The 26,926-nt window shown below is 58.9% G+C and overlaps 1 protein-coding gene across 2 annotated transcripts in view; it reads right to left on the minus strand.

Annotated features, from left to right (window-relative positions):
• LPCAT1 (lysophosphatidylcholine acyltransferase 1) overlaps nt 1-26,530 on the minus strand; it is a 39,729-nt gene extending 13,199 nt beyond the window's left edge. For both annotated transcript variants that reach the window (XR_014015682.1, XM_081231966.1), the window contains exons 1-6: nt 26,271-26,530; nt 10,872-11,014; nt 4,767-4,981; nt 2,356-2,468; nt 983-1,043; nt 631-689 (exon numbers count right to left, since the gene is read on the minus strand). Coding sequence is in view for 1 of the 2 variants with exons in the window: in XM_081231966.1 (XP_081088092.1) it covers nt 631-689; nt 983-1,043; nt 2,356-2,468; nt 4,767-4,981; nt 10,872-11,014; nt 26,271-26,405 (726 nt within the window). In the remaining variant the exon portion in view is untranslated. The remainder of the gene's footprint in view (nt 1-630; nt 690-982; nt 1,044-2,355; nt 2,469-4,766; nt 4,982-10,871; nt 11,015-26,270) is intronic.
• Between the last annotated feature and the right edge of the window lie 396 nt (nt 26,531-26,926).

The raw sequence follows: 26,926 nt of genomic DNA on the forward strand, positions 1-26,926 counted from the left end.
AACTGGCTAGCGAACGCACCTCTTCAGAGCTGTAAGAACAGCTGTGTCTGCCGGCCCGTGTGGCTGCCACTTCTGACTGGCACTCACACACTGGGCCTGTCCACACCCATGGGCACAGGGTCAGTGCATTGACCTTGGACCCCAGGGCCCTGGCCCGGAAGAGGGAGGGCTGAAAGCCCCTGGTGCCCACAGATGTCACATGGGGGTTACAGACAGGGCAGCCCAGGAGGAGTGCCCACAGGCACCAGAACCTCGTCCAGGCCCCCCACCCTGCGAGCTGAGCTGGGGTCCGTCAAGATCACCCTTGTGCACCTGGCAGAGGGACCATGGAGGCACTTAACCTCTTTCCCTCCTGCTTGCCAGCCTTTGGGAATTAAACATTCTCAGTTTTAAAATGTCCCAGAGTGCGACCTGGGAGGCAGGAGCCACCGAGGACACGGGGGTCTCACACCTGCACGTCAGGCTCGCGGAAGGGCCAGGGCTTTGTGATCCACGAAGGCGGGACTTCGTGAGCTAGTGCTGGGGAATGTTCCAGAATGCCAGGGTAGATGGAGACAGTGTCCTGAGATACCGGGCAATTCTCAGGCCCAGGAAATTCACTGGACATTCGTGCCAGGAAAACACACTCACCAGTTTGTTTGGGTACCGCAAAACCACCGGCTGGACAGGAACTCCTGGGATAAACGCACCTGCAGAGGGAGAAAGGGACACCTCTGATCTCCGTGGCAGCAAGTCCCCTGCCCATACTTCCCGTGTGGGTCTCAGGACAAAGTGGGCTTCTCTGACAGGCCTTCCCGGTCAGCAGTCATTCAGTGCTGGGCAGGTTTCCTCAACATCTGTGCCAGCTGTGGACGCTCAGAGAAAACCCCAGGGGCACAGGAAACAGGCACAAGAGCATCTCCGGGCTGAGGTACTCTGGTGGGAGTGAGGGTGTCCCCCACCTTCTCAAGGCAAAAAAGAAATAATTAAGAAAACTACTTACCAGGCTTGAAGGTAATTAGGCAGGTCCTGTTGGTACAAGTGCCCTCTGGGAAAATCATTATCTTGAAATAGAAAAAAAAAATCAGCATCAAAGGGACAGTTCAGAGTTCATAGGGGCCAACTTCACAACCTATTTCCTCTAGTCCTGACGTGATTTAGGTACTTTAATTATGTTCAGTTGAAAAAGTTAAGATGCATATAGAAGCCTTCATTAATTTCCCTTCTAACTGCTGGTTTGACTAAAATCTGGAAGCAACGCAGGTACACAAACAGCATGTGCCCTCTTGGGCGGTGGGATATGTGAACAACTGGCCTTAGTGCCCACCTGCAGCTGCTGTGCAGACGAGATCCCACTGCCTGGAGCCGGCAGCCACGAGCACAAAGCAGGACAAAGGCGCAGGGATGGAGAGCCCGTGGCTGAGTACGGGGCCTGGGGTGGGGTGGGGGAGAGGCTGGGGCCCGGCCAGCGACACAAACACCCACAGCATCAGCAGCGAAGTAACGCCTTCCTCACCAGGACCTCCAATCACTCCAATTCTTACTGACTTCCAGCAACATAACGTACGCTAACTTTCCCCTGCGTGGTGGAAAGTATAGCCCGTGAGGTTGCCTTCAGTCCTGAGCCCAGGAGAAAGATCATCTCCAAGGGGCACTGAGTCAGCTTGGGACCGACCCCAGCACGCCTGAGGGTCAGGCAGGTGAGCTGAATGGCGGAGGGGGTCAACCTATTCTTGTGCGGATGGCAGCTGGAGACCCTGGAACCCCCAAAGGGCTGCCCGTCCTCGGGCATGGGTGCCACAAGCAAGGCCTTCAATGTCTTCTGAGCAGCCAGAACCCAGAGAGTCCTGTGGGATTTCCAGCTTCTCAAGGTCGGCTCGAGTGAAAAGAAAAGCTATACATAAACAGCATAGGTCAAACGCACCCACAGCTAACACTGGCCGAGGCCCCTGCCCCCCGGCCCGGGGCAGCCTTCCCGATGCCCCGAGGGAACCAGACACATGCCAGACAAGCCCGGAACTTTGAGAAGCAATGGGGTACACCTTGCAGCCTGACGCAGTATTCAGACACGAGACCATGCCGACCCCAGGGTCGGGCAGCTGGCTCTTTCCGATACAGAACTTAAAAGACGATTCGGCACCTTGAGATGCATGTGAGAATTGTTTTCCCCTATTTCTTTTATTTTTAAAACGCCAGAACCCAAACTACCTGATATCCGGGACATTCTTGGATTTGCACTCATTGAAAATAAAACGAAACACAAGGAAGCCAGCCTCCAGGGAAGCAAGCTCTGGCCCTCGTGTCTCTCTTTCCCCTCCAATCCCTAAGGTCGCCTCTTTTGGAATAACTGCTGAGAACGCAAGCAGCGCTGCACACCTGCGGCCACTTCCCACTGGACTGCGCCCGCCTCTTGATCACTTCCACCGTCTTCCTGCGAGAATCCTGGTCCATCCGGGACACGAACACGGGCCGGATGTACTTTATCAGAGCTGAAAGAGAGGGGGGCGGTGCTCGTGTTGGGGTGGCTGCCCACAGCGCCCGGTGAGAGGTGAGCCCCCCAGAGGTGCCCCGAGGGCTGTGCCGTGGGGCAGGCAGCCAGCCAGCGCGGACCACGAGGGATCGGGGAGGGCGGGGGCACTGAAGCTTCAGTGGACTTAGAGGATGGCCAGAAGCCCTGCAAACTGCGGGGCCAACAGTAACAACTCCAAGCATCCACAGATGACAAATCAGGAGAAAGAGACAGATGGGGTTGACCCCATGGGGAGTGGAGAGCCTTTGGTCACCCGTGTCACCGGTGGGGGGCTGGGGTGGGGAAGTGGGGAGGACCCAGAGCCAGCAGGGCCTGGGGCATGTGGCTCGGACCCCATCAGCCTCGCTGCGGGCTGAACTGTGTCCCTCATAGAGACAGACTGATGTCCTAGCCCAGATGCCTGTGACTGACTTCGTTTGGAAACAGGGTCTCTGCAGATGCAGTCAAGTTCAGATGAGGTCACAGTGCGCTGGGGTGGGCCCTGATCAGTGACTGGTGTCCCCATAAGGAGGAGAGAGGGAGAGATCGCCACGTGATGACAGAGGCAAGGACGGGGTGATGTGGCCATGGCCGGGGGAGGCCCAGGAGAGCCGGGACCACTGGAGACCGGAGGGCAGCCTGGGATGGACTCTCCCTTGGGACCAGCCTGCCGACACCTTGATTTTGGACTTCTGGCCCCCAGAACAGTGAGAGAATATACATTTCTGTAGTTTTGAGCTCTGTGGTCTGTGGTGCTTTGTCACGGCTGCCCCAGGACACTCACACAGACCCCATTCCAGCACCACACACACGGCCCCCAGCAAGTGTGTGAGGTCAGGGCTCCCTGACCGAAGCTGATGGCGACACCCAGCACACCGGTCCTCTCGAACGAGGATGTAAAGGTGGTATTTCTAAGATACTTCTTAGTATTTCTAAGATACTTCTTAGAAAACTTTGAACTGATGGCAGGCAGAGGCCGTGGCAGTCGGTCACCCTCCTGGGCCGGTGAGGCCACGTCCCCCCCTGCTCTGCCGCAGGGCCACACCTCACTGGTACTGAGATGAGCTCTGAGCTTCTTTTCTGAGCATCTCTGTTACTTGTAAAGAGTCATATTTCATGACTTTTACGTCTTGGAGGTCTTCCAAAAAGCAAAGAAAAAACATTAAAAAAAATAAAATTCTATCTAGTTGGGTCCATGGCACTCATAAAATCTAAGTGGATCTCAGTGGTAGTTTTTCCCACATCTTGAAACATTTTGCTTCTTCACCAAACTGGAACTCTTTTATCCTTCCTCACCAATTACCCTGATGCTGCTAAAAAATGACCATGAGAAGGAAAGGGAGGTCCGGTGGAATCACCCAGAAGGACGGGGCACAGAGAAACAGGTGAGCCCAGCGACCGTCTTGCCCGAGCGCGGCGCCGCTTCCCAGGGGGCGAGGGGGAAGGAGGCCCGCTCACCTGGCAGGGAGGTGGGTTTTACCGGCCAGAGCTACCCTGTCTACACGGCAAAGAGAAGAAAGCGGATGAGGAGGCTTTTCCCAATTCCTGGACGGACCCGAGGCCCAAGGCGGGGAACCCGGAGGGCTCTCTGGACTCAGGACGGCAGGGGTCCCTGACTGCGCGTGTCCGTGGGGACCCCACCCGGGAACTGCATGCTTCTGAGGACAGGAGGGAAACACAGTCTCTGTCCCCCGAGCCCCGAGCCCGGACAAGAAGGGCCCGATGCCTGCTTCGCAGCGGGCAGCTCTGTGGTCAAGACATTTGAAGCGGTGGGTAAATGCATGGGAGAGGCAGGAAGGAGCCTCCCCTGGAGCCTCCGGAGGGAGTGGGGCCCTGGGGCACCTTGATGGCAGGCTTCTGGTCCCGGAGCTGGGAGAGGACGAATTCCTGTGATTTTAAGCCCTCAGCTTTGGTGACGGGTTAACGAGGTCTCAGGACGCTCATACACCTGGATTTATGGTACAGACAGTAACCCAATGGGACAGTTACTGAGTTGTCCCCAACTTCTAGAGCTTCTGTGTGATGAGGGTGACACGTTCTTGTTAGAACTTCAAGGAGCACTTCAACACCTTAGAGCCAAGGGCACTTGCGTGTTAATAAAAAATGAAAATCACAAGAATATCACAGAAGAAATCACAACAGAGAAAACAGGGATGCAAGGCCCGGTGCCTATTTCCCGTGGGTACACGAGCGGTGTGGGCGTGGCTGTGCTGTCACCGTGACCTGGACTGGCCAGCACTGGGGCTTTCACTCCCAGCAGGACGGGGGGCTCACTCACTTCCCCATATCGGGATGTCTCTGCTCTCCGCCTTCATCACGATGGAGGACATCGTCATGGTGACGGGGATGGCATCGAAGTAGGAGGAGTGTGGTGCCAGGGTGAGGATGGCGGCCTCGGTGGGCAGCGCCTGGCGCCCCTTCACGGCCACGCGGTGGAAGCCGCCGGCAAACCACATGGTGCGCATGATGGCCTTGAGCAGGACGTCCACGACCCTGCAACAGAAGCGCAGCTGTCAGACCCAGGCCTGGCGGGGGACGCAGCCCCATTGCCCACACCCCGTCAGGGACTGTGCCAATCCCAGGAGATCTGCCGCCACTGTCACTGAAACATCCGAGGAGGGAAGGGAAGGAGGCTGTGCTTTCTTCCCTCCGACTGTGCACACGGGCAGCAGAATAGCTGTGGCACCCGTTCACTCAAGAAAACGGAAGCCGTCTCAGCCACGTCACAGGGCCAGCAGCATGTGAGGAGTGAGGCCCACAGGACAAAACTAGAGACACAGACACGTCGGGTGATCTCTCAGCATCCTAAGGATCTAAGTTGTAAACGAAAAGAACTCATCGGCACCTAAACTGCACACTGAACTGTGCAGAGGCAGCGGAGCTGCGGTCAGGAGCAGAGACGCTGGGGAAGCCGCACCCTCGCCTCCCACAGGTGGCCTCAGGCTCCGGGAGGCAGCCGTTACCTTCCGGAAACCAGCCTTTTCTGGATGAAATTAGATGCACAATAAATTTGGAAAACAGAGTAAAAATCAGGCTAGATAAACTGAATTTGCTTCTAATTTATTCCTTTCTAAACATACGAGAACTTAAGCATCTAAATCTGCACGTTCCCTTTCACAGGAATCTGATACTACAAACCAGGTCACTGTCATGTCCCTGAAACCACGGTGAGTGATGGCCTGGCGGGCAAGTGACTGCAGGCCACGCACCTGAGCCCTTGGGAGAAGGGCCACCTTCAGAGGGACCCATGTCTCGCTGTGCTGCTGTGCTACGTGGGTGATCAAATTGGGTAAAAATCACTGCATAGAAGCACAAGAGCCTAAATCCTTATTGGATTGATTTCCCAGGGGGCTTAACAACCCTCTCAAGAGAATTCCCGAGATGAGCCCCGACAGATCTGAGCAGGTCTCTGAAGCTGCACCGCGCCTGCAAGGAGCCACCTGGAAACGACGTCCTCTGACCACGGGCAGGTCCTGCACAGTCACCCACGCAATGCGGGGGCCACGCTGGGCGCTGCGTCTAGAGCTAGGTGACTACAAAGCATGCACTTCCAGTCGCTTGTTCTACTGCACATTTTAAAATGCACTTCTCTGCATGCATGTTATTTTTCACGATAAAGTCATTTACAAAAATAAAAGCCAATGGATGTCAATTGATGCACAAGGAGAGAGAAACGAGACTGCGGGGGAGGCTGCAGTGGGAGCACAGCCAGTCCCAGGAAGGCAGGTCCAGGAGGAGAGCTGGTGAAAAGGGGGGTCAAATCTCAGCCCCTCCATCGGAGACACAGCCACCACCTCTCGGGTCCAAAGGTCAAACAGTGACAGTGATGTACTGGGACAGGAAAAACCAAATCTGATAATCCTCTAAGGTCTTGGAGGAATTCTGTCCCCAAGCTGCCTGTGGGGAAGAGATGCCTATGGGTGTGGGTACCGGCCTCAGAGCAGAGCCCCAGCCACTTCCCAGTGCAGGGCCAGCACCACGGTCCCCAAGGCAAGGGCACCAGTGACACCGGAGATGCCAGAGCTTCTCCAGGGGAAGGGAATCGGGAGACAGATCTACATGCTCAAGGGCAGGGACCTGCACCCCGACTCCATCTGTCGTTCATCACACAGGTGGACACCTCAGACTTGGACGTGTGGGCAGAACCAGCTACATGATGGATAAGAGGAGTATGACCCTGAGGAGACCCGAGGGCAGGCATCAGAAGAGATGTGTAAAAATCCACACGCATCAGGACGTTACAGTGCCAGAAGAGCAGGATGCTCTGCAAAGGTCCAGAGGACAAGAGAAGGGGACCTCCCAGAACATGCAGGAAAAAGAAAGGGACAGAACTATAAGATATAAAGAAAATAGTTTCTCAGAGTTGAAGAAAGACCCAGATCTTCAGCACCATCTCAAGGTGCTGAGCAGAATGAATTTTATGAAAAAGACTCATATTATTTCCTTTGAGAATTTTTCAAATTTCCAATGACAAAGAGAAGACTTTAAAACAAACGGGTTTCCAGCATCAAAGCTGCAGGTGTCAGCAGCGCATCTCCAAAGCTCTGGGGACACATGACGTGAAACCTGCAATTCTATACCCAGTCAAACTACACACCAACACAGAGGAGACAATAAAGACATTTCCAGACACAAGATGTGAATGAGTTCCTCCTGCACATCTTCCTTCTGAGAACCCAATACTCCAGAAAATCTTGGAACAAAAAACAAAGACAAAGAAAACAGGCCCAGGAAATGCAGATCATGCTGAGAGTGCAGCAGAAGAGAAATACACGCCACGCAGCGGTCAGGGCCCCGGACCCTCTGGGAGGAGAATGAATCCCAGGCAGCGGCCGCAGGACTTTGGGGTGGAGAATTTTGAGGCTACACTCACGGCTCATTATTCTCTTGGTTAACAGGCAAAATAAAATCGGAAATTCTGTAAAATGGAAAACACAATACAAGAAGTAAAGTTCAGACTTTACTTCACAAAGCAGGCAGATGTGCAGGTGACTTTGAGAAACTGTGTGAGCGAGAAGCACATGGCGATGCTGACCACCACCTTCACCCGCCCCGGGGCCCTGCGTGTGCAGATGCGCAGGCCGCCCGGTGCCCCTCGGGGTTGGGGTCCGAACCCAACAGGCCCAGAGCTCACGGCTCCTTCCCCAGGGTGACAGAGGCAACGGCAGAAAAGCCACACACACGTGCGGAGGGCATCTGCGTGGCGCTGGGAGGAGGGACTGCAGGCCTGCCCTCGGCCACCCACCCTTCCCCACCACTTTGCTGTAACCACCAACTCGCGTTGCTCCAACAAAAGTGAGAAACGCCACCAGCATACACGTGGCGACTCAGAGTCGTCATGGAGATGACCCAGGGATGGATGTCCCCACACGGTGCACTCAGGAAAGGGCATCCTCTGCGATGGACCGACTCATGTCACCCCACATTCCTATGCTGAAGCCCTGACCCCCAACATGACTGTATCTGGAGCTAAGGTCCAGGGAGGTCCCAGGGTGGGACTCTGATCCAGGGGACCAGTGTCCTTACAGGAGAGGAAGAGGTCTCGCCTGCGAGGACGCGGCGTCTGCAGGTGGACGGAGGTCCCGCCACGAGCCATGGCTGCCAACCCTGACCTCCCACTTCAGCCTCTAAAACCATGAGAAACGAATCCTGCTGTCTAAGCCCCACCATGGTACCCGGTTGTGACGGCTGAACTGACCCTCCTGAACCCTGAGTCGGCCAAGGGCCAGGGCCTGCAGGACTGGCCAGCAGTGTCTCCTGCCCTGCCTGATAGGGTTCTGTAAGAAGATAAATACTATAGGTTTTACAACACTCTGTGTTTTGAAACACAAAGTCTTATGAGAAATTGTGTCGTTCCTCCTTTCATTGAAAACCCAAGATTTTATTTGAGGAAGGTTTGACTGACACTAACTTATATTCAGCAAAAATCCTCCCTGATCAAACAAAAATCTGCTCAAAACCGCACAGCTGTGCCTGGCGTGAACCAACCCACCGCCGCAGCTGATGACATGATGTCCTCTACTCTGAGTCCTGTTATTTTTTTATTTTTATTTATTTATTTTTTTTGTGGTACGCAGGCCTCTCACTGTTGTGGCCTCTCCCCTTGCGAAGCACAGGCTCTGGACGCGCAGGCTCAGCGGCCATGGCTCATGGGCCCAGCCGCTCCGCGGCACGTGGGATCTTCCCGGACCGGGGCACGAACCCGTGTCCCCTGCATCGGCAGGCGGACTCCCAACCACTGCGCCACCAGGGAAGCCCTGAGTCCTGTTATTTTAAACTTGTTTCCTCCTAACTCCCCGTGCCCCAAACTCAGGATGCTCTGTCACTGTGTCTCCTTTGAGGAGCTCGGGGCCGGGTGTTTTTTCTTGTTTCCACAGAGCCCAGGGCTGTGCACCGAGTTCCCGAGAAACGCTGCTGTGTGGAGACCCCAAGGGCTGCAGGGGGTGGGAATTCAATGTGGGTGGCGTGTGCAGCAGGGGTACATGCCAGTACGCATATAAACACACACATATGTGCACACACACTTATGCACAGACTCACACGTACACAAACACACACACATATACATACACACATATACACACAGACACGCCCATATACACATATACTCGGAACGATGCTCAGTCTCCACGTACCTGAGCACCCAGAGCTCCCGTGAACCTTAGCCCCACATCTCCCCACGTGGGGCACATCAGGTGTGCACGTCACACACACACACACACACACACACACGCACACACGCACACACATACGGTGCGTCTGTGAAGTGAGCGGGCTGTCGGAACTAAAGTTTGCTGTGGCCCATCTATCACCCGATGAGACCAAGTACGTTATCGCAGACAAGAAAAGCTACAGGGAGTCAACACAGGGCAATGGAAACAGCCCAGAGTCACCTGTTTTGAAAAGACAGACGCCGAGGTTGTGCGAGGTTTCCTCCTTCGTGGGGCAGGACGGCGGGGCGGGAGGGGAGCCCCGCCCCAGAACAGAGCAGGGGGAACAGGGAGTTAAGGCACTTTTGATCAACTCATTCGTAATGTGTAAAAAACTACAAAGTCTCTGCTTTCTAGCTACGGGTTCTCAACCGAGTGAAAACTGAAATTCTGATTCCTATTTGGTCTGGATTTGTTTTGCTTGATTATATATGATACCAAATTCATATTTTACAGTTAAAATATTAAAAAAAAAACCCAAACCTCAAGGTAAAGCCTGATTTCCAAAGAGATGAGAAAACCCAGCTCTCTACCCACCCATGCCCTCTTTCATTCAGTCATTCACTGACCCATTCATTCGTTCATTTGGGAGGGACTTTCCTGTCCCTCAGGCAAGGCTCTGTGCTGGGGACACACCCACGGAGACAGCCACGTCTACCTTCTGGCTTCTAGGGAGGGGGAGAGACCATGGTTCACTTGAAACTGGGGATGGTCTGAGGACGTGAAATATTACCACGAGGAGGGTGAGGGGTCCCCAGGCGCCATGCTCATGAAAGGCTCAGAAAACCCTTGAACCTTAACTGGCCGTCTCTGCCCTGAATGTAACTGCTGTTCTGACCACGGCACGTGGGCAGCGGGGAACCAAGGTCCAGGATGGGCGCCAGTTTCCACAGCCTCTCAGGGCATCCACATTCCAGCAGCTCAGACACTGGGAGAGAAAGGAGGGGCCTGAGCTGGTCCATAAACCTTGCGGGCCAGGCAGCAGGTAGTTTAGGCTTTGTGGGCCTGTGGCCTTGGCCACAATGACCCCTGCCCTCCAGGACAGCAGCCCTGGATGGCGTACAAATGAATGGGCAGGGATGCATCCCAATAAAACCTCATTCACAAAAACAGGCTGCAGCCGGGTTTGGCCTGTGGGCCCTTTTGCCGACCACCGCCCCTGTGCTAAACTAAGAACACTTCTGTTCTGAATAAACCGTCCAAGGACCCTTAGGATTGATCGGAGATGCAGACACAGGAGGTGGCCAGCAACTTGGTTTTACGACCGGAACGGTGTCTTCTAACACTCAGGAAATACTCACCAAAATCCTTCCCATAGCTCAACGTTTTCCTTCACTAGAAACGGCATGTAGTTTGAGTTAAGGAACAGCTTTAGGCATTTAAATACACAAGAAGACGCTGTGATTTCATGTCCTTTTGGGAGGCCCCTGTTGGGTCTTCACTTGAGATGGATTCACGTGTCCATCTACACAAAGCAGAGGCCACACGAGCGGAAGCAGGCTGACCTGCGGCCTCGAGGGCAGGGGACAGGGACGCGCGGGGCCCCTGTGCTCAGGGCACAACACAGCGGCCACTCGGCTCGCGGAGCCCTGGAAGGAGCCTCAGGGCAGGATGCTGGCAGGGGGAGCGCGGCCCTGCGACACCCGCCAGGGCCCCCACAGACGTGCACTCACCTCCGCCACAAGGCCAGGGGTTGCTCTGGCTCCCGCTCAGCGGATCCCAGCGAGGCCACGAGCGCCAGGGGCCAGGCGAGCAGCATCATGACGGCGGCAACCAGCAGCCGGATGGGGAAGAGTGTCAGCGTCATGACGGCGACCTGGGGGGACAGGGCACGGTCACTCGGGGGACTGTCCTCTGGGCTCCTCGCGCCGCCCCCCGCACCCGCCTCCCGCGGGCGCTGCGGCCCAGTCCCTCCTACAGCCACCGAGGGGACGCCTGGGGTCGGGGTGTCCTCCTGGCCGACGGCGCTCCGCTCACTCCCAGCACCCCCAGCAGGCAGCCCCGCCCCCCGAGCCCCCTCCTCAGCGCGTCCAGCAGCCCCTGCACACAAGGATGCTTTCACGGGGCCACAGGCACAGAGGGGCAGGACTGGGCTCAGACCACAAGGAAGACGGGGACTCGGGGACTCTCCAACCCCAGGAAGTCACAGACGGGATGGGGGCCCAGCAGGGAGGGAGGGGGGCATCCAGAGCCACGGGTCTGGTCCGGTGGACGCGGGGAGAGCAGGCTAGGGCTCCATGGGGAGGGCAGGCCCTGCACGTGAGGGGGGACACACGGGTTCAGTAGTGGCCAAGTCAGGCTCAGGGAGGGGCCCCGGTGGACGGGCAGCTGTGACTGAGGTCCCAGCACTTCTGCGTACAAAGTGACGTTCTGGTCCCACACTGCGGGTGGGCGACATCCAGGAACAGCATGTTTTGTGATGAACTTGCTCTCAGGCGATCGATTAGAAAACAGGGGATGACAAGACAAAACTCATGGAGCCTTACAACGAACAGATGCAGTTTTTGATTATTTGCAAGAAAATACCCTTGAAATACGTAGGTTTGGTGCACAGGAGACAGAAAAGACGGGAAGAGACCCAGGTCCGTGGTACCGTGTCCAAGCTGCTCACCACCACCACCCGCCGCACCCGTCTCTGCCACCTGCAGGCCTGCGTGCTGACCGTTCCCTGATTCTCTGCGGTCTCCACCAAGGCCAGCACTGCCCGACAGGAATACAACGCAGGTCACGTGTGCCATTTTACATTTTCTAGCAGCCATGTTTAAAAACACAAAGGTGATGAAATTAATTCAACATGCAGTTTATTTAACCCAACACGCCTAAAATACCGTCATTTCCGCACGTACGTAGTACGAGGCGTGGACGAGCCAGTTCACACTCTCCTCATCACGTCCAGGGAGTCCGGTGTGTTCTGGGCTCACAGCACATCTCATTCACGCGCGCCACATTCTAGGTGCCCTACAGCCACATGTGGCCTGTGCTGCCCACGCTGGTGTGGGTCCAGGTCTCCATGTGCTGTGACGCTGGTGACTTCAAAGGGCCTCTCCCCCCCGCCTTCAGGGGCTGGGTGGGATCCCCTGGCTGAACCTCTGGTTTCAGCACAAGGTGGAACAGGGCCGGTGACCCCGGACCTGTCGTGGCCGCCGCTGGTGACAATGCTTCCTGTTAAATGGTGGGGGGGTGGTCTGCTCTAGGGGGTCAGACAGAGCAGGAACGTGCTGGCGGGAACGTGCCTCCCACCCCGGGTTTTCTAAGCATCTTGTTTTGGGGTCAGCGTGAACGGGGTGAATGTCACCACAAGTCTTCCCTGCGGGATAATTACGTGCTCATCTGTCACCCTGTCCACGTGACCCACGGCAGCCACAGCTTCTCTGGTGTCACAACCTCGGTTCCAGCGCTGGGAAGCCACCTCTCTTAGGACCTCGCCAGGTTTGTTTGCCAACACGCGTCTGGAAGGCGAGCCTGGTCACGTCCCCCGCACCGCCGTCCTCGGGCACCGCCGTCCTCGGGTCCTGCGGTCACCACGCCAGACACCAGCCCACCTCATTGGAGGAATTCCTATGGAGCTTCCTGATGGCTGTTCCAATGCTTCTCATTGTTTATCTAGATTTCCTATTTTCTGGAGTTATTTCAGTATTTCTGTCAGGGAGGAAATCTCTGGGCGTCCTCAGCAGGCTTCTCCTCCCACCAGATTCCCCATCGTGCATTTTCAAGATAATCGTGCGAAGCCGCAGCCTTGAAGTTACATCAACCCTGCCCTGATCTACGCGTCGTTGTTCATATCGTTTGTGCTTCTGAGACCCTTCAGCCTGTGCCGATACACAGCCCTCCCCTCCACTAATCTGTTTACAGAACCACTTGTGCATTTGTTCCTTATCTCTGCTGTGACCTATTCAGTCACATTAATTTTGTATCTTACAGGGGCCTCTCTCCTCTACTCTGAGTGTACCCTAACGTTCTTTCTAACTTCTTGAGGGAAGAGCCTGGAGCATATTTTCAGAAATACCTTATTTCCCCCAAATTCACATGGAGAAGGCAGCTTTCTCTAAGGACTTTAATTCAATCCCACAAGTTTTAAAAGGTAGCCTTTCCTTCATTTCAAAACATGTCCTTGTCCATCCTTGCTGTTGTAACTTTGCTGCAGAGGGAGGGCGGAGACACCCCACCTCCTCGCTGGCGGGGCCCCTGCCTCTCGGTCTGCCTGTCACCTAGACGGCCCAGAGCTCCGGCTCTGGGGGCTGTGCTGGGAGCCCCGCGTACCCGCTCAGCCTACGACCCGTGGCTGCTGCTCCTCCAGGTTGCAGGGCAGCTGAGTCACTGGATAGTTTGCGGTGTGTCCCCATAAATGGACCCTAAAGCCGGTGCCTGTGCCATAGAGAGAATGAACAGGCGGCAAAGCGCCGGACAGGAGCTCCGGGGCCAGCACGCTCAGAGCACTCATGGGTCGCGGACACAGCCTGACTGTGCAGCCACATTCCACGGCCAGGACGGCTGCTACTGCAGGTAACAGAAGAGAACACCAGGTCTCAGGGTTCCAGAAAGAGCACCCAGTTTCCCCACGGCTTCTGAGGCCCCGGAAGGTAGCACCCCAGTCTGTCCGGACCAACTGGGGTGATGACGAGGCTTGAAGGGGTGACCCTGGAGTCGGGGCAAGTGCCGCCGTTCAAACTGCTGGTTGATGAGCGGAGGACGTCCCGCAAGCTGGCTCACCGGCCACTCCCCGTGGACAAGACATGTGACCACATTTGCCTCTCAGAGGATGCATCTCTGCGCCCGCTCTGTGTGCGTCGGGGAGACGGTCCTGGTGTCTGAGTTTTGCAGCCAGCGGGGAAGGGACGTGTGAGTGACCACACAGCCTCGACCCTCAGCGAAGAGGCAGGCCTCCCACAGACGAGGTGGGCAGGTGCCGACGGAACGCGGCCTGAGCCCGGGACCCACCTCGGCTCTGCCGGGGCCGGGGTTGGGGGACGAGGTGGGCAGCAAGCACGCGGGGGCCGTGGAAATTGCTGGGAGGAGGCGGGTCCCTTCGGGAGCCCACGGGGGGCAGGGGGGACTGGTTTCCTGAGATGGTGCCCAGAGCTTCGGCCCTGGGCCACCATCAGGGGCCCATCACCCTCAAAAGTGCCAGGTCAACTATATGGTCACCCTTCTCGAGGGCCACACGAGGGCTTATAACACAACCCTTGAGGGTGACGTGCAATGAGTGCCCAGCTGAGCTACTTGGGTTAAGCCACTAGAAGTTGTCAAACATTTGACACTTCCTGTGATAAGAACTGTGAAAGTGACAATTCTTGTTTTGGATGTAAAACAGTCTCCAGTTCACACTGAATTCATCGAATCCACGGGTCCAGAACTCTCCAGGTGCAGCACCTGAGGTTCCAACACCCGGCTCAGACCAGCCCGGCAATCACCCCTCCTCCCTGCCAAGGCCACCAAGGCCGCTGGCATCACCCAAGTTGGTCCAAGTGCCTTATGTTTCACAACCAACGAGGAAACACAATGCGTTACTTAAGAGACAAGATCTCTAGAGAGACCCAGGCCCTCGCCCAGGGAGGACAGGCCCCAGGGGGCTGCGATGCCTGTGCCCTCGAGCACACGCCTGCTGAGGGACCCCAGGCAGCCGTGCGAGACCCTGACTCGACACGTGCGGCCAGGAAAGCACTAGGGACTCGGTGCCAGTAGCTTGGAGAACAGCGGCCGCGTTACAGGCAGAGCCGACGTCCCAGATGCTGGGTGCCAGCACGTCAGGACCGTCAGCATGTGGACCGGCAGCACAGGAAGACTCTCCCGAAGGCGCCGTCCAATGCCAGTGCTTGCATCACGGGAAGAAATCCCACCATTCCAAAGGAACCGCGTTCACCAGGCGGCTGGAGGGAAATTCACTCCCTCCTATGATGAAAGAAAATGTAATAAGCAAGCACACACAGGGCCAGCTGGCCACACAAACCCTGCGCTGAGCCCACATCCTCGGCCATTACCTCTTTTCTCCGAAAGTTCCTGAAAATCATGCTGATAGAAATAGAAAGAGGGACTTCCCTGGTGGCGCAGTGGTTAAGAATCCGCCTGCCAACGCAGGGGATACGGGTTTGAGCCCTGGTCCGGGAAGATCCCACGTGCCGCGGAGCAACTAAGCCTGTGCGCCATAACTACTGAAGCCCGCGTGCCTAGAGGCCACGCTCCGCAACAAGAGAAGCCACCGCAATGAGAAGCCCGCGCACCACAACAAAGAGTAGCCCCCGCTCGCCGCAGCTAGAGAAAGCCCGCGTGTGGCAACAAAGACCCAACACAGCCAAAAAAAAAAAAAAAAAAATCCTAGCAGGACTTTAAAAAAAAAAAAGGGAATAGACTTTGCCCTCGCGCGCTGGGTGCTCGATCCACCGCGGGCACCACAAACCATCTCCGGGCAGTGGGTAAGACCCATGAACTGATAGACATCATGTGGCCAAGAGCTCTGCACCGCTGCCCGCAAGGACCCTGAGTGCAGAGCCCAGGGCCCACTGGTTCTGCCGGAGTCCACGTGCTCCTGAGGTTCTGGGAGTAACCACAGCTCAGAGGTGGTCCCCAGGCCGTGAGGACGGTGCTGGAGCCTCTGCGCTGCAGGTGAGAACTCGGGGCCGGGGTGGGGAGCTGTGCGTGGGCACCTGGCCAGCTGGCGGGCCCAGGCCCAGCTCCCCAGGGGCTGCTCACATGGGCGTGCTGCTGGTAGCAGCGGAGCTGGATGCCACCCAGGGCGCCACCGGGGGACAGGTACGCTGAAGGTCACCTGTGTGACAGACACCAGGGGCCAGCCAGGGGAGGAGCGATGAACTACACGGGACACAGAGGACACATCCCAGGGCGACAGTCGGTAAAAAAGGCACGAAACAAGACGGGACCGACCTGTGCAAGCCAATTAGATGACTTCACAACCTGGAATGAAGGGTTTTCAAGGATGGCGGACCTCGGTGAGCACACAGAAAGTAGGCCAATCACTCACGGTGGTGGGGTTGAGGGGTAGGTGAAGCCTGGCTTAACAGGGGTGCTACACGCACGGCCAGCACAGGGGCCTGGGGCGCACGGAGCCAGCATCCAGGGTGCCCAGATCCCAGGTGTGAAGGACAAAAGGTGCCCTGCCCTGTGGGTCTCCCCAAACCGACGAGGATGGGACCCCAGGACACAGGCGCTGGGCTGACTGGTGGCCGCAGGAAGTGCCAGAGGCCAGGAGACCCCGCACGGGGGCAGAGAACCACGGGGATGGCTCACCAGCTCACAGGATGCAAGGAAGCAGCTCCAGGAACACGACCGTCAACTCCCCGCAAATCAGTTCACCCTCCCAAACAGCGCGGGCACCCCGTGCAGGACGCAGGCAGGCAGGGCCTGGCCACCCGCCCAGCACACAGGCCGCCAGAGGGGGCGTCAGCAATGATCTTTCCAGGGAAGGCAGGGTGCCGGCCACCCCCCAGAGAGAGAACGCACCCACAGTGCATGGGCTCAGATGGGCGAGGAAACTGAGGCCCGGCCAGGGGGCGGGGCGGCTTCCCAAGGTCAGCCGCCGGTGGGAGCAAAGCCAAGTTTCGAGGAGCAGCCTGGACGAGAAGGGGCTGCCCTGGCGGCGGAGGGGGCGGGGGCAGCCCAGGCCTGGGACCCCCTCCCTCCCGTGAGCACCCTCACGTTCTCGGACCCTGGCCTGATGTGGATGAGGCCCCTACACTGATGTCCCAGCTGCCCAGCGCTCCAGAGGCATCAGCGGGAAAACTGGCAACAACCCCCAAACAGACACCCAAGCGGGCCCCGCCCACCTGCCTGTTCCTGGACACACACTTGGGAGTCACGCCACCTCTCTTTCTTACCAACTCCTACTGGCTCCGCCTCCAAAACAGATCGGGGTTCAGAGTTCTGCATGGCTGCAGGGTCACCCTTTAACCCCAGGCTCCCCCACGGGCACCACAGAGGGTCCTTCCCCAGGCTGCAGGGCCAGGTCCAGCACCCTCTCACCCCTCGGCCACAGACGAGGGCCAGAGGGCGAGGAGTGAGGGAGTCAGACAGGCGCCCCGGCCCCGACCCGGAGGAGCCTCCCGAGACAGGTCAGCCGCAGTCCCGGTGGGGCACAGAGCTCACCTCTGGAGACAAGCACAGCTGGGGCAGAGGGGAGGGAGCAGTGCGTTCTGGGGCTGGTCTTGTGCTCTCCTGGGAGCCTGGTCCTGGTCACCTCCAAGCTGTTCCACGTGGAGCAAGTTAGAAATGAGACTCGCAAATTCTGCAGAAACATCTCCAAGGCACGTGGGAGAAACACAGGAAAGCCTCACCCAGGAAATCAATCTTTTCTTTGCTGTTACTTACATGTATTAAAACAAACAAACAAACAAACAAACTATAAAGCCAGCTGTTTTTGAGAATCCTACTTTAGAGTAGACAGAAGATGCTAAAACTGCCAAGGTGCCACCTGATGCCCTGGGCAGCCGGTGGCTGCACCCCAGCCTCGCTCGGGCAGGAAGCAGGCAGAGCCTTGAGGGAACACTCCATCTGCTGGACGCAGTGGTGAGAGAGAAAAAGACACATCTAACTTTATTTATTTTTCTTAGAAAAAGCACAGTTACTGCCACAGAGTCCTACAAGCTGGCACAGTGAAGCCACAGGCCCTTGGAGGTCACAGCTGGGAAGGAGAAGCACCAGCTCTGGATGCTTGAGATGCAAAGCCAGCAAATCAACCTGAAAACGCATCCCCTCTGCTTACCGCCATCAGCAAAACACCTTTATTAAATATAAAATGCCTTCCGGTCCAAATCATATGCTGCCTTCAAATAGGAAATAACCAGTCCTTTTCACAACTAATTCGAATAGTTAAAATACTTGAAAGCAAAAGCGAAACAGAAAAAGCTGGCATTCTGAACCGTGGCTGTTCACGGTGGCTTGTCACACACACAGCTGCCCTCCAGAAAAGGCTTCTCTTTACTATCAGACAAAACACTAAGTGTGGCCAGAGATCCAAGGGGTCAACAGCGAGGGGGGAATGGCTAGTGGGGGCCCAGGGGGCACAGGTCCTGTCCTGTGCTTATTGAGAACTTTCTGTTTATTGGGTACCTGGGCTTCTTCTGGGGGTTTGTCCATCTACATAAATCCTGTGCCCAAATTCACACTGGACTCATGTGTCTTTTTCTTGCTAAGGTGTGACTGTCTTCTTGACCTCAGGCCTCCACTGCCTCACCTCCGAGGCTCTCCATCTACCTGTGTGTCTATTAGGATAATCTGTGCCTCCACTTGGGAAAACTCTCCTTCCAGAGCCCATGCTGACTGTGTATAGAAGCTATTTCTTCTTAGCTCTCCCACTCAAATCTAAAATTAAATATAGCTTTTCTAAAGAGCTATTTTTTTCTTTCAAACTCTCAAGCAGGCCCAACTTCCCCACCATCCCGGTGATATCTACTCAAGAGCTTTCAACTCAAGTTTTAGCGCGTGTCGCCTCATCTGGAGCCTTCTGCAAAATGAGTGTCTTTCGGTAATTCACCGAGTTTACAAATCTGTCCCACAGCCCAACGCAGAGCGATTTTCCTAGATGACCATAGTCACCATTTTCAACCACAGCTGACAGGGTGATCTTGTGAGGCCGCAGTGAACACCTGTGCAGCTCTGAGCGATCAGAGCCACTTGGTCGGAGGGAACCCGAAGCATGACGCCCTGCAGCCCAGGCGGCAAGGAGAACCACACACTGGCCCTTCCTCCTCCCAGCCAGGGTCCGAGGGCTCCAGGGGGCAGGTCGAAGCCTTCGCATCAGCTGATCCTGCCCGGCTCGGCCTGCGTCTGGCCGCGGCACTCACACTGGTCTTTCACGGGGCCGGGGCTTGCCGGTCCCTGGTGCCCGGACACCGCGGGCAGCCAGGGGTGGTGGGGCCCATGGTCCGCAGGCAAAGGAGGTGGGAAGGCAGCCCCAGGGTCAGCAGTCTGCACGGAGGGGCAGCTCGGGGGCCTCGGGGGCAGTGCAGCAGAGATCGCAGCACTGGGGGCCTGAAGGAGGCCGGGCAGGGCACTCAGGCCAGGCTGGAGGCCGCGGTACATTCCAGCAGACGGCAGAGGAGCCCGCCCGGGAGGCCAGGGCAGTGGACGCTTGGGACACCGGGAGCCGCCTGCCACGTGGACTCCGGGTCTCCAGGGCAGTTGAGAAAGGCCCCTAGGATAATAACTGGTGGGGTCTGAGCAAAGCCGGAAGGAAGTGCAGGGGAGAGCCTCCCACGTGTGGGAGGGGAGGCTGGGCCTGGAGGGGCAGGGCGGACACGTGGGGGGCGCCCACAGCCGGTGCCCCGCTCCTGCTTCTGGCCGCCGGCGCCCACCGGGCTGGCCTCTGGGTCTTGCCTGCACCCTCCCTGGCCATCCTCAATCCTCCTCCGAATCACCCAAGTTTTGTACCAAATCTCATCTCCTCCGGGTTTTCAGGACCCCTCTGCTGGAGACCAGAGCTCTGTCCCGGGGTCCCCGTGATGGCGATCTGCAGGCTCCAGCTGTGAAATTCACAGCACAGCGAACCCCAGGCTGGAGCCCTTCCGTGGGAAGGACGGACGGCAGCAGCAGGGAGGCGGGAAGGTGCAAGGCTTCTGGGCTGGACGTTCCACGGGCACGAGGCTCAGGTCCCAGAGCAGGTGCTGGTTCAGGAGCTCAGCGACTCCTGACCTCCTTCCCCACGCATCTCCCCTGTGGGGCTGGGACCCCCGGTAATTCTGCGTCTGCAGAAAGGGAGCTAGCTTCCAAGGCTCCGAGCTCCCCACCTGCAGAAGCGGACCCAGGAGGCTGCAAGTCCCACACAAAGGTGCCGAGGCTCAGGCACCGGGGTGCAGGGCCCACCCCACCAGCACTCCCAGCAGCCTGGTCCTCGAGAATGTCTCCCCGAGGGGCTGAGAAACACGGGAGGGGGGAGTTGGGGGGCAGCTGAGGCGGGGCACCTCTGTGTCCACAAACAACACACTGGGCCGGAGGGTGCCACCCGAATGAGTGCCAGGGCCCAGAGGTAATGTCTGCCGACTGGCTGGCTCACCACAGGTGGCTATGAATCCCTGGCTGTGTCGCAGGACACGGCGGTCCCTGCCCTCGGGGCTCTCGCGGCCGGCTCCTACCTGCACCCCTTCTGATGTTTTCACTGTCTGAAGCCAGGAGCATCCTACCACGCCCGGCGGGTGGCCAACAGGGGCAGGACACACGGGAAGGGGGGCCTGGGGCGGTCCCCAAGGCAGGGATGGAGGATGCTGTGAGAACCCCGATGACAAAGAACTCCCCCCCCCGCCCCTGCACAGAACGGGCCTGAGAGGCTCAGACCCAGCCCCTCGCTGCCCCCTGCTCACAGCTCAGAGCTGCCCTGACGTCAGACCCACCCTGGCTTGTGGCTCAAGGAAATCCCTTATCTCCAGGGCCCTTACTGCAGGGTTTGAAGAAGAGAATCTCGAAATTCCAGACCTGCAGCATTTCCCGCTGCTTCCACCTGTTCAGCAAATACCTGCAGGAAGCGGCAGGGCCCTGGCCAGAGTCTCCTAGTCCCTCTGCTGTGGGAGCCTCTCCAGCAGCCTCGGGCTCTCTGGGGCTCCCAGCTGCAGGCAGCCCCCCAGCGGGGCACCTCCTACGCACCCCACCCTCAGATACCGAGAGCACCCCCAGGACATCCCAGCTCAACCCCGGCCCAACGGCTGGAGGCCCGTCACCAAAATTCTGCTTCTAGGCCCGCGGCTGTGGGGAGCCCCAGGGAACATCCCGGCCCTACCCCCGACTGCAAGGGGTTCCCCCCAACCACATCCTGGCTGTAATCCCAGCTTCGGGACGGCCCCTCTAGCTGCAAGGCGACCCACGGGTACATTCTGTACCTCCCCCAGCAGCAGGCAGCCCCCCAGAACACCCCAGCTCCGCCCATCCCCCCGCCCCGGTTGCAGGTAGCCCCTGGCCCGCCAGTTCCGGCGTGGGCTGGGCTGGGCCCGGCACTGGGCCCTGGGGCTGCTCAGGGTAGCAGGAGTGCAGAGGAGCCTGGGGCAGCCCGTCCCCCAGCCAGGCAGTCACTCCTCTGAGCAGCCTGGGGAAGCGGGCAGGTGACCGGTCTGACAGCTCCTGAGGACGAGGTACAGGTGAGGCAGTGATGGAGAGGGCGGGGCCAGGGCAGGCAGCCGGGAGACCACTGCACTGCGGGGACGCAGAGTGGCCCCGGCTACTCTGGGGGGAGGGAGGAGGGGCTCCACATCCCACATCAACCCCTCCGCGCCGGGTGGTCGCAGGGTGGGGGACCAGGGGTCCAGCTGGAAAGGCCCAGCGAGGACGTGCGGATTATGAGGCACACACACAAAAGCGACCACTGGCTCTGCCCTCTTGGGAGAAATATCTGCTGCTACCGAAAGGAGGTTCTGTCACTCGCTCTGTACGTGGGACAGCTGTCAGCCCTCCAGGGCTAGCGAAGAGACCCGGTAGAAAAGACCCCCGCCTTGGGGCGGGCATTCAGTGCCTGGTCCAGCCCAGCGGCATCCCCGCTGTCTCGGGCACTGAGGTCGCTCTGTGCTCCCGGGCTCCTCGGGTGGCAAGGAGTAGCAGGGCCCGCCGGGTGGCCTGTCCTCCCCAGCCGGACCTCAGGACCCCGAGCACGACTCTGCAAGGTGAGGCCCAGCTCCGTGTTCCCATCCCAGGGGACTGAAAGGTTAAAAGCGTGAAAGATGTAGTTTAAAAAGCTCTTAACTGGCAACTAACTTTTTAGGGAAAATAACTCACTCCTCTGGGTCTAACATGGAAACACGAGTCAGGGGTACACAGGCCGCAGTCCCAGGCGCCCCGGCTCGGCCCCCATCCAGGACCCCTGCGGAGCACCACCGAGGACGCTGGGCCCAAGGGGGTCCCGGAGGCCGGCAGCCGTGTGCGCGGTGACGAAGGGTATTCAGCCACGGTTACACCCCGGCCCACAAGGCTGGAACGTGGTCAAGACACCAAGGAACGTGTGAATGAGCAAATTACTGCAAACCTTGCACTGACGGCCGAGCAGTGACTTGGGCTTTAGGACGAACCCACTACCGCATTTCCACAGGCTATTTCCAAACACACGCTTTCCTCTGGGCTCATTTCAGAATAACTCACAGCAAGACTGAAGGTTTAAGGGACACGGAAACACCAACCCTAACTTGCAGCGAACCCGCGAGAAGTGGGCTCGGGCCCCGCCCACTGGGGATGGTGGCCCTTGTCCTGGTGGCCCTTGTCCCGGCTGTGTGGGTGACAGCCTGGGGGCAGGTGGGCAGGGCCCGGCTTCGTGACAGAGGCTCCTGGAGGCCATGCTGGGACTCGCTGGGTACAGGACCACCGGGCACCTCCTCAGACGGTCCCCGGGCCTCGGGGCCGGGGCGGGCCGGGCCCACGCTCAGGGACAAAATCCTGCTTTGTAAAAATGAGAAATAAGACTGTGCTTTGCTCAGCACTAAGGAATTAAAGCGAGAGAAAGAGAAAGAGAAAGAGAAAACTGTGTGTACATGTGCGTGTGTGTGTGTGTGTGTGTGTGTCGCACTTCAGGACAGAAGAACCCAACAAATGAAAAGTCGAATCCTGCACCCTTGAACCCCCCCGTCTCGTTCCTCAACCTTAACCACAATGAAGTTTCACACGAGCATCCTTCCAGAAAATTAGGATCGGATTACAGGAGGCTCCCGGTGAGCTGGAAGAGAAAGCGGCGGGTCAGACACCTGCTCTGAGCCAGCCCGTGCTGCCTGGAGCCCGGGGACAGCACAGGACCTGGGCCTCGGCCTCCTCACCTGGACATGAGGACACGGCCCCCGACCCTCCACCCGCCTGCCTTCCAGGGCTGCACTCCCGGGTCCTCAGTAGTCCTCAGAAGGGGACTCTGGGGCCTTGGCCTCCCAGGTCCCCAGGGACACAGCCTGCTCCTTCCACAGGACACGTGCTCTCCTGGAAGGCCTCCATCTCCTGTTCCCAGTTTCTATTATCGCCAGCCCCTCAAGAGCACCGGCTTTAGGCCGGGCCACCTCCCCAGTCATCCATCCCCCCCCCGCCGACCCCACCACCAGGCACAGCGCTGGGGCCGTGGGAGGCGCTGGATGAAGAGCTGCTCACCGTGGAGTCTCCTGCGTGAAGCACCCAGACGTGAGGGTCGTGAGCGGGTGCAGGTGGGCCTGGTGTGTGGACATGTGGGGGCGGAGCACCGGGGCCACGATGGGTGTAAACAGCAGCCTTCCCTCGAGTGGCTGGGGAGTGCGCAGGGCACGGCCCCCCTGCCCCGGAGCGGCTGCCCCTGACTCGGCGTCCAGACACAGCCCCAGACTCGGGCATTTGGATCAGAACTTGGAGAAAAAGATCGCCCGCTTCTGGGCTGCCCAACAGGTCTGTCCCTGGAGTCACCCCTCCTGTGATCCTCCCTGAGGACTGGACCGGGGGAGGGGTGCACGCAGGGCCTCTCCCTCCCAGGGCTCAGTTCCAAGGTGTTTGGGAAACCAGGCTGCTCTCCAGGAAGTAAACTCTCGGTGACACTGGTTCAGGGGGTTCAGAAATGGGGAAGCACCAGAGCTGGAGGGGATGTGCTCACACCCGCGGCTTCCAGCGGGAAGTACCCAAACACCCGGTGACATCGAACCACCGCCTGACTCCACATCACAGGGTGATGATATGATATTCCACTATCCATGGGTTTTCAGGTCTCAACATGTTGTTTTCTGTCCAAAGAGATGCTTAAGCTCCTCACTAAGCTGCAGTTAAATGCCAGATGGGCCAACTGGTCATTAATCCCCAGACACGCAGCAGCCCCTCCCCTACAGCAAACGCCAGCAGGTAAATATAGGCACACTTACTGTTCGATCTCAACTCAGAATTTCGGTGAGCTTCTGAGCGGCCCCCGGGTGTCTCGGACATTGCAGGATCGATCCATTTATGTATTGATTTCGGGAGGTGGGCTTTCTTTGCTTGGATAGGCCAGTCCACTCTGCTCAAACTTTACCATAACAAAGTATGGTAAAGGGGGGTAGCTTTGCAGAACAGTGTTGGTAAAAAGCAAAATGCTTCTGCAGACCCGGACTTGGAAATTGGAGACTACAGACTACACCTGGGGCCTCAGACCCCTGGGCAGAAACAGGGCTTTGTTACAAATACACCAAGATTATTCTGACCGGGCCTCTGAAACACTGCAACAAGGTACAAACAAAGTATTACTCCCTAGGAGGCAGGTGAAAACATGCCACCCACCTGTTCGGTATTTTTTTTTTCCCACACACCTATTCTTCTGAACTCATCCAGATGCCGAGGCAACAACTGCCCACAGCTGGGATCCTCCAATTCCCAGCCCCATGACCCCCACCTGAGGGGGGTCTGCTCGGACATCTGTCCCTTTGCTTGTTCATTCCCTCAACAGCCAGCTGGCTCTGCGTGTGGATCCTCCATCCCCTGGGGCAGTGAGCACAGTCCCGGGCAGGACAGACCTGACCCCCCCCCACCCCGCCCCGTGCGCCCGCAGTAACGGGGGCTGCCAGTGTGACAGGGACACAGAGGAGGCCCTCCAGGGCGCAGGGGGCTGCCTGCTGGTGGAGATGTTTCACCCCAGACCTGAGGGAGGAGAAGAGGGGGCAGGAGCAGAAAGGGGACGGCTCTGCATCAGCGGGGGCCAAGGGTGACGGGCCTGGGGGCACCGGAAACTGCCCGAAGGCCTCAGGGCTCCATCCCAGGGAGCCCCCTCCCGAGGGCTCTAAGCAGCGGGAGGAAGACCCTGGAAGCGGGGGTGGGGGGGTGGGGGAGCGGGGGTGTGACAGTGATGGGGGCTCACTCAGGAGCTCAGAGGAAGCCACTGTGAGCCCCACCTGGGGGAGACAAGGGGGCGTGTGAGCCAATGAGGACGAGCGGGGAGGCACCGGGGACCACACGGCGGGCAGGGTGGGACAGCCCTGTCCTTTCGTGTCGCCAGGGGGCTGCCGCTCTCCGTTCTCCCCTCCCCCCCATTCTTCTGCCCGGTTCTGCTCCCACTGACAACCACCTTGACCACCACTGGACCCACCAAGGGGGCGGTTAGAGAAAAGGCAGGCGTCTGGGGAAATGACAGTTTTAGGCTGACTTCAAGATCTTTTCACTTTAATATGATTTCAGATGAGTTACTTTACACATTTAAAAAACTCCGATCTTCCCACAAAAAGTGTTGTCCCAGTTGGAGGTGTACGCCCCACCGGCTAGACAACCCCTGAAGACCCGAAACTTCCCTGCTTCTACGCATCGTTTTGGAGTCAAAGAAAGGCCCTCCTGTGAGCAATCCTAGAGAAATGCGAACACAGCTCACGGTCAGCTCACAGATCCCACCAGCTCAGAGAAGTATCCCTCCAGGTCGGGAGCCACGTGAAGGCAGGGGACAAGTGTTAGGGGGCGCCCTGCTTCCTGCAGCCGCCGTCCCTCAGCCAGTACCAGACCACCCCACAGATAAGACGTGCCAGAAGCAGGCCGCCTGCGCGCTGTACCCCAGGCTGGACAAGGCTGGACGCGACCGATTCTGGCCGCAGACTAACCCCCAAGGGAGTCGCTCAGAAACAACGTGGAAACCCGCAGACGCAGAACCCTCCTGCCGGCAGCGCCAGGGGAGCCCACAGTCCGCACCCCACTGCCGCCGGCACTGACTCAAGTGACCAAAGAGGTCCCCACACACGAAGCGCATCAAGTGACGAAGTCACATCCAGGGGGAGCCGCTCCGGTACCGCGCGGGGCCTGCACGCGGCGGCAGTGGACGCCGGGACCAGGACAGCGCGCGGCGCCGACCGACCGGGGTGCGGGTACGAGATCGGGGTGCAGGGGCCAGGGCAAAGGGCTGCGGGGTCTAGGGATCAGGGAAAGGGGGATGGAGCCGGGAGCGGGGACCTGGGGAAAGGGGATGCAGAGCCAGGTTCAGGGCACTGGCGGTGGGAACCAGGGTGACGGGAACCGGGGATGGGGTGAGGGAGGCGGGGGATGCAGGCTGCGGGTCGCAGGGAAGTGTGGCAATCGCGGGCCCCGGGGCGCCGCGGGGCTGGGCCGCGCCCGAAGTCCCCTTCCCGGCCCCCTCCGGCCGCGCATCCCCGACCCTCGGCGCGGCCCCGGGCCCGGGGCGGGCTGGGCACACGACGGACACACACCTGGGCCTTCTGCAGGGCGCTGAGACGCAGCTCGTGCACGAAAGGGTTCCGCCCCGGGGGCGCCAGCCGCCGCGCGTCGCCGGCCCCCGCGCTGGAGGCGGGGGCGGCTCGGGGATCGCGTCCCCGCAGCCTCATGGCCGCGCCGCCCGCGGCGAGGGGAGCGGGGCGCCGGGCCGGGCGAGGAGCGGGTCGCGGAGCCGGGCGCAGAGATGGGCGCGGGGCGCCGGGCGCGGGCAGAGGATGCGCGGCGTCTGGAGCGGGCCAGGCGCGCGGCCGCGCAGGCGCGGGAGGGGAGGCTGCATGACGTGGGCGGGGCGGGGCGGGCGGGGGGCGCCGGCGGGGTGGGCGGGGCGGGTCGGGGAGGGGCGTGCTTGTTCGCCCCGCCCCCCGCGGGCCGGGAGAGACCGCCCCAGCGCGCGCCGACAGCCCAGAGCTCCGCGCGCTGCTGCCGGGTGTGCCAGCCGGAGTCGCTGGGCGCGGGTCCTGAGGGGCGCCGAGGCCCTGGCGGAGAGCCGCTCGCGGTGGCCTGACCACAGGGACTCACGAGCCGGGCCTGGTCCCGGAGAAGGGGAGATCGAGTCCCCAGCGCGGCGCGGCACGCCACGTTGGCCCCTTACGCCGCTCCGGGCGCCGAGCCGGGGCGCGGCCTGTGGAGC

This window comes from Mesoplodon bidens (assembly GCF_964165515.1).
Source record: "Mesoplodon bidens genome assembly, chromosome: 4".
Lineage (NCBI taxonomy): Eukaryota > Metazoa > Chordata > Mammalia > Artiodactyla > Ziphiidae > Mesoplodon > Mesoplodon bidens.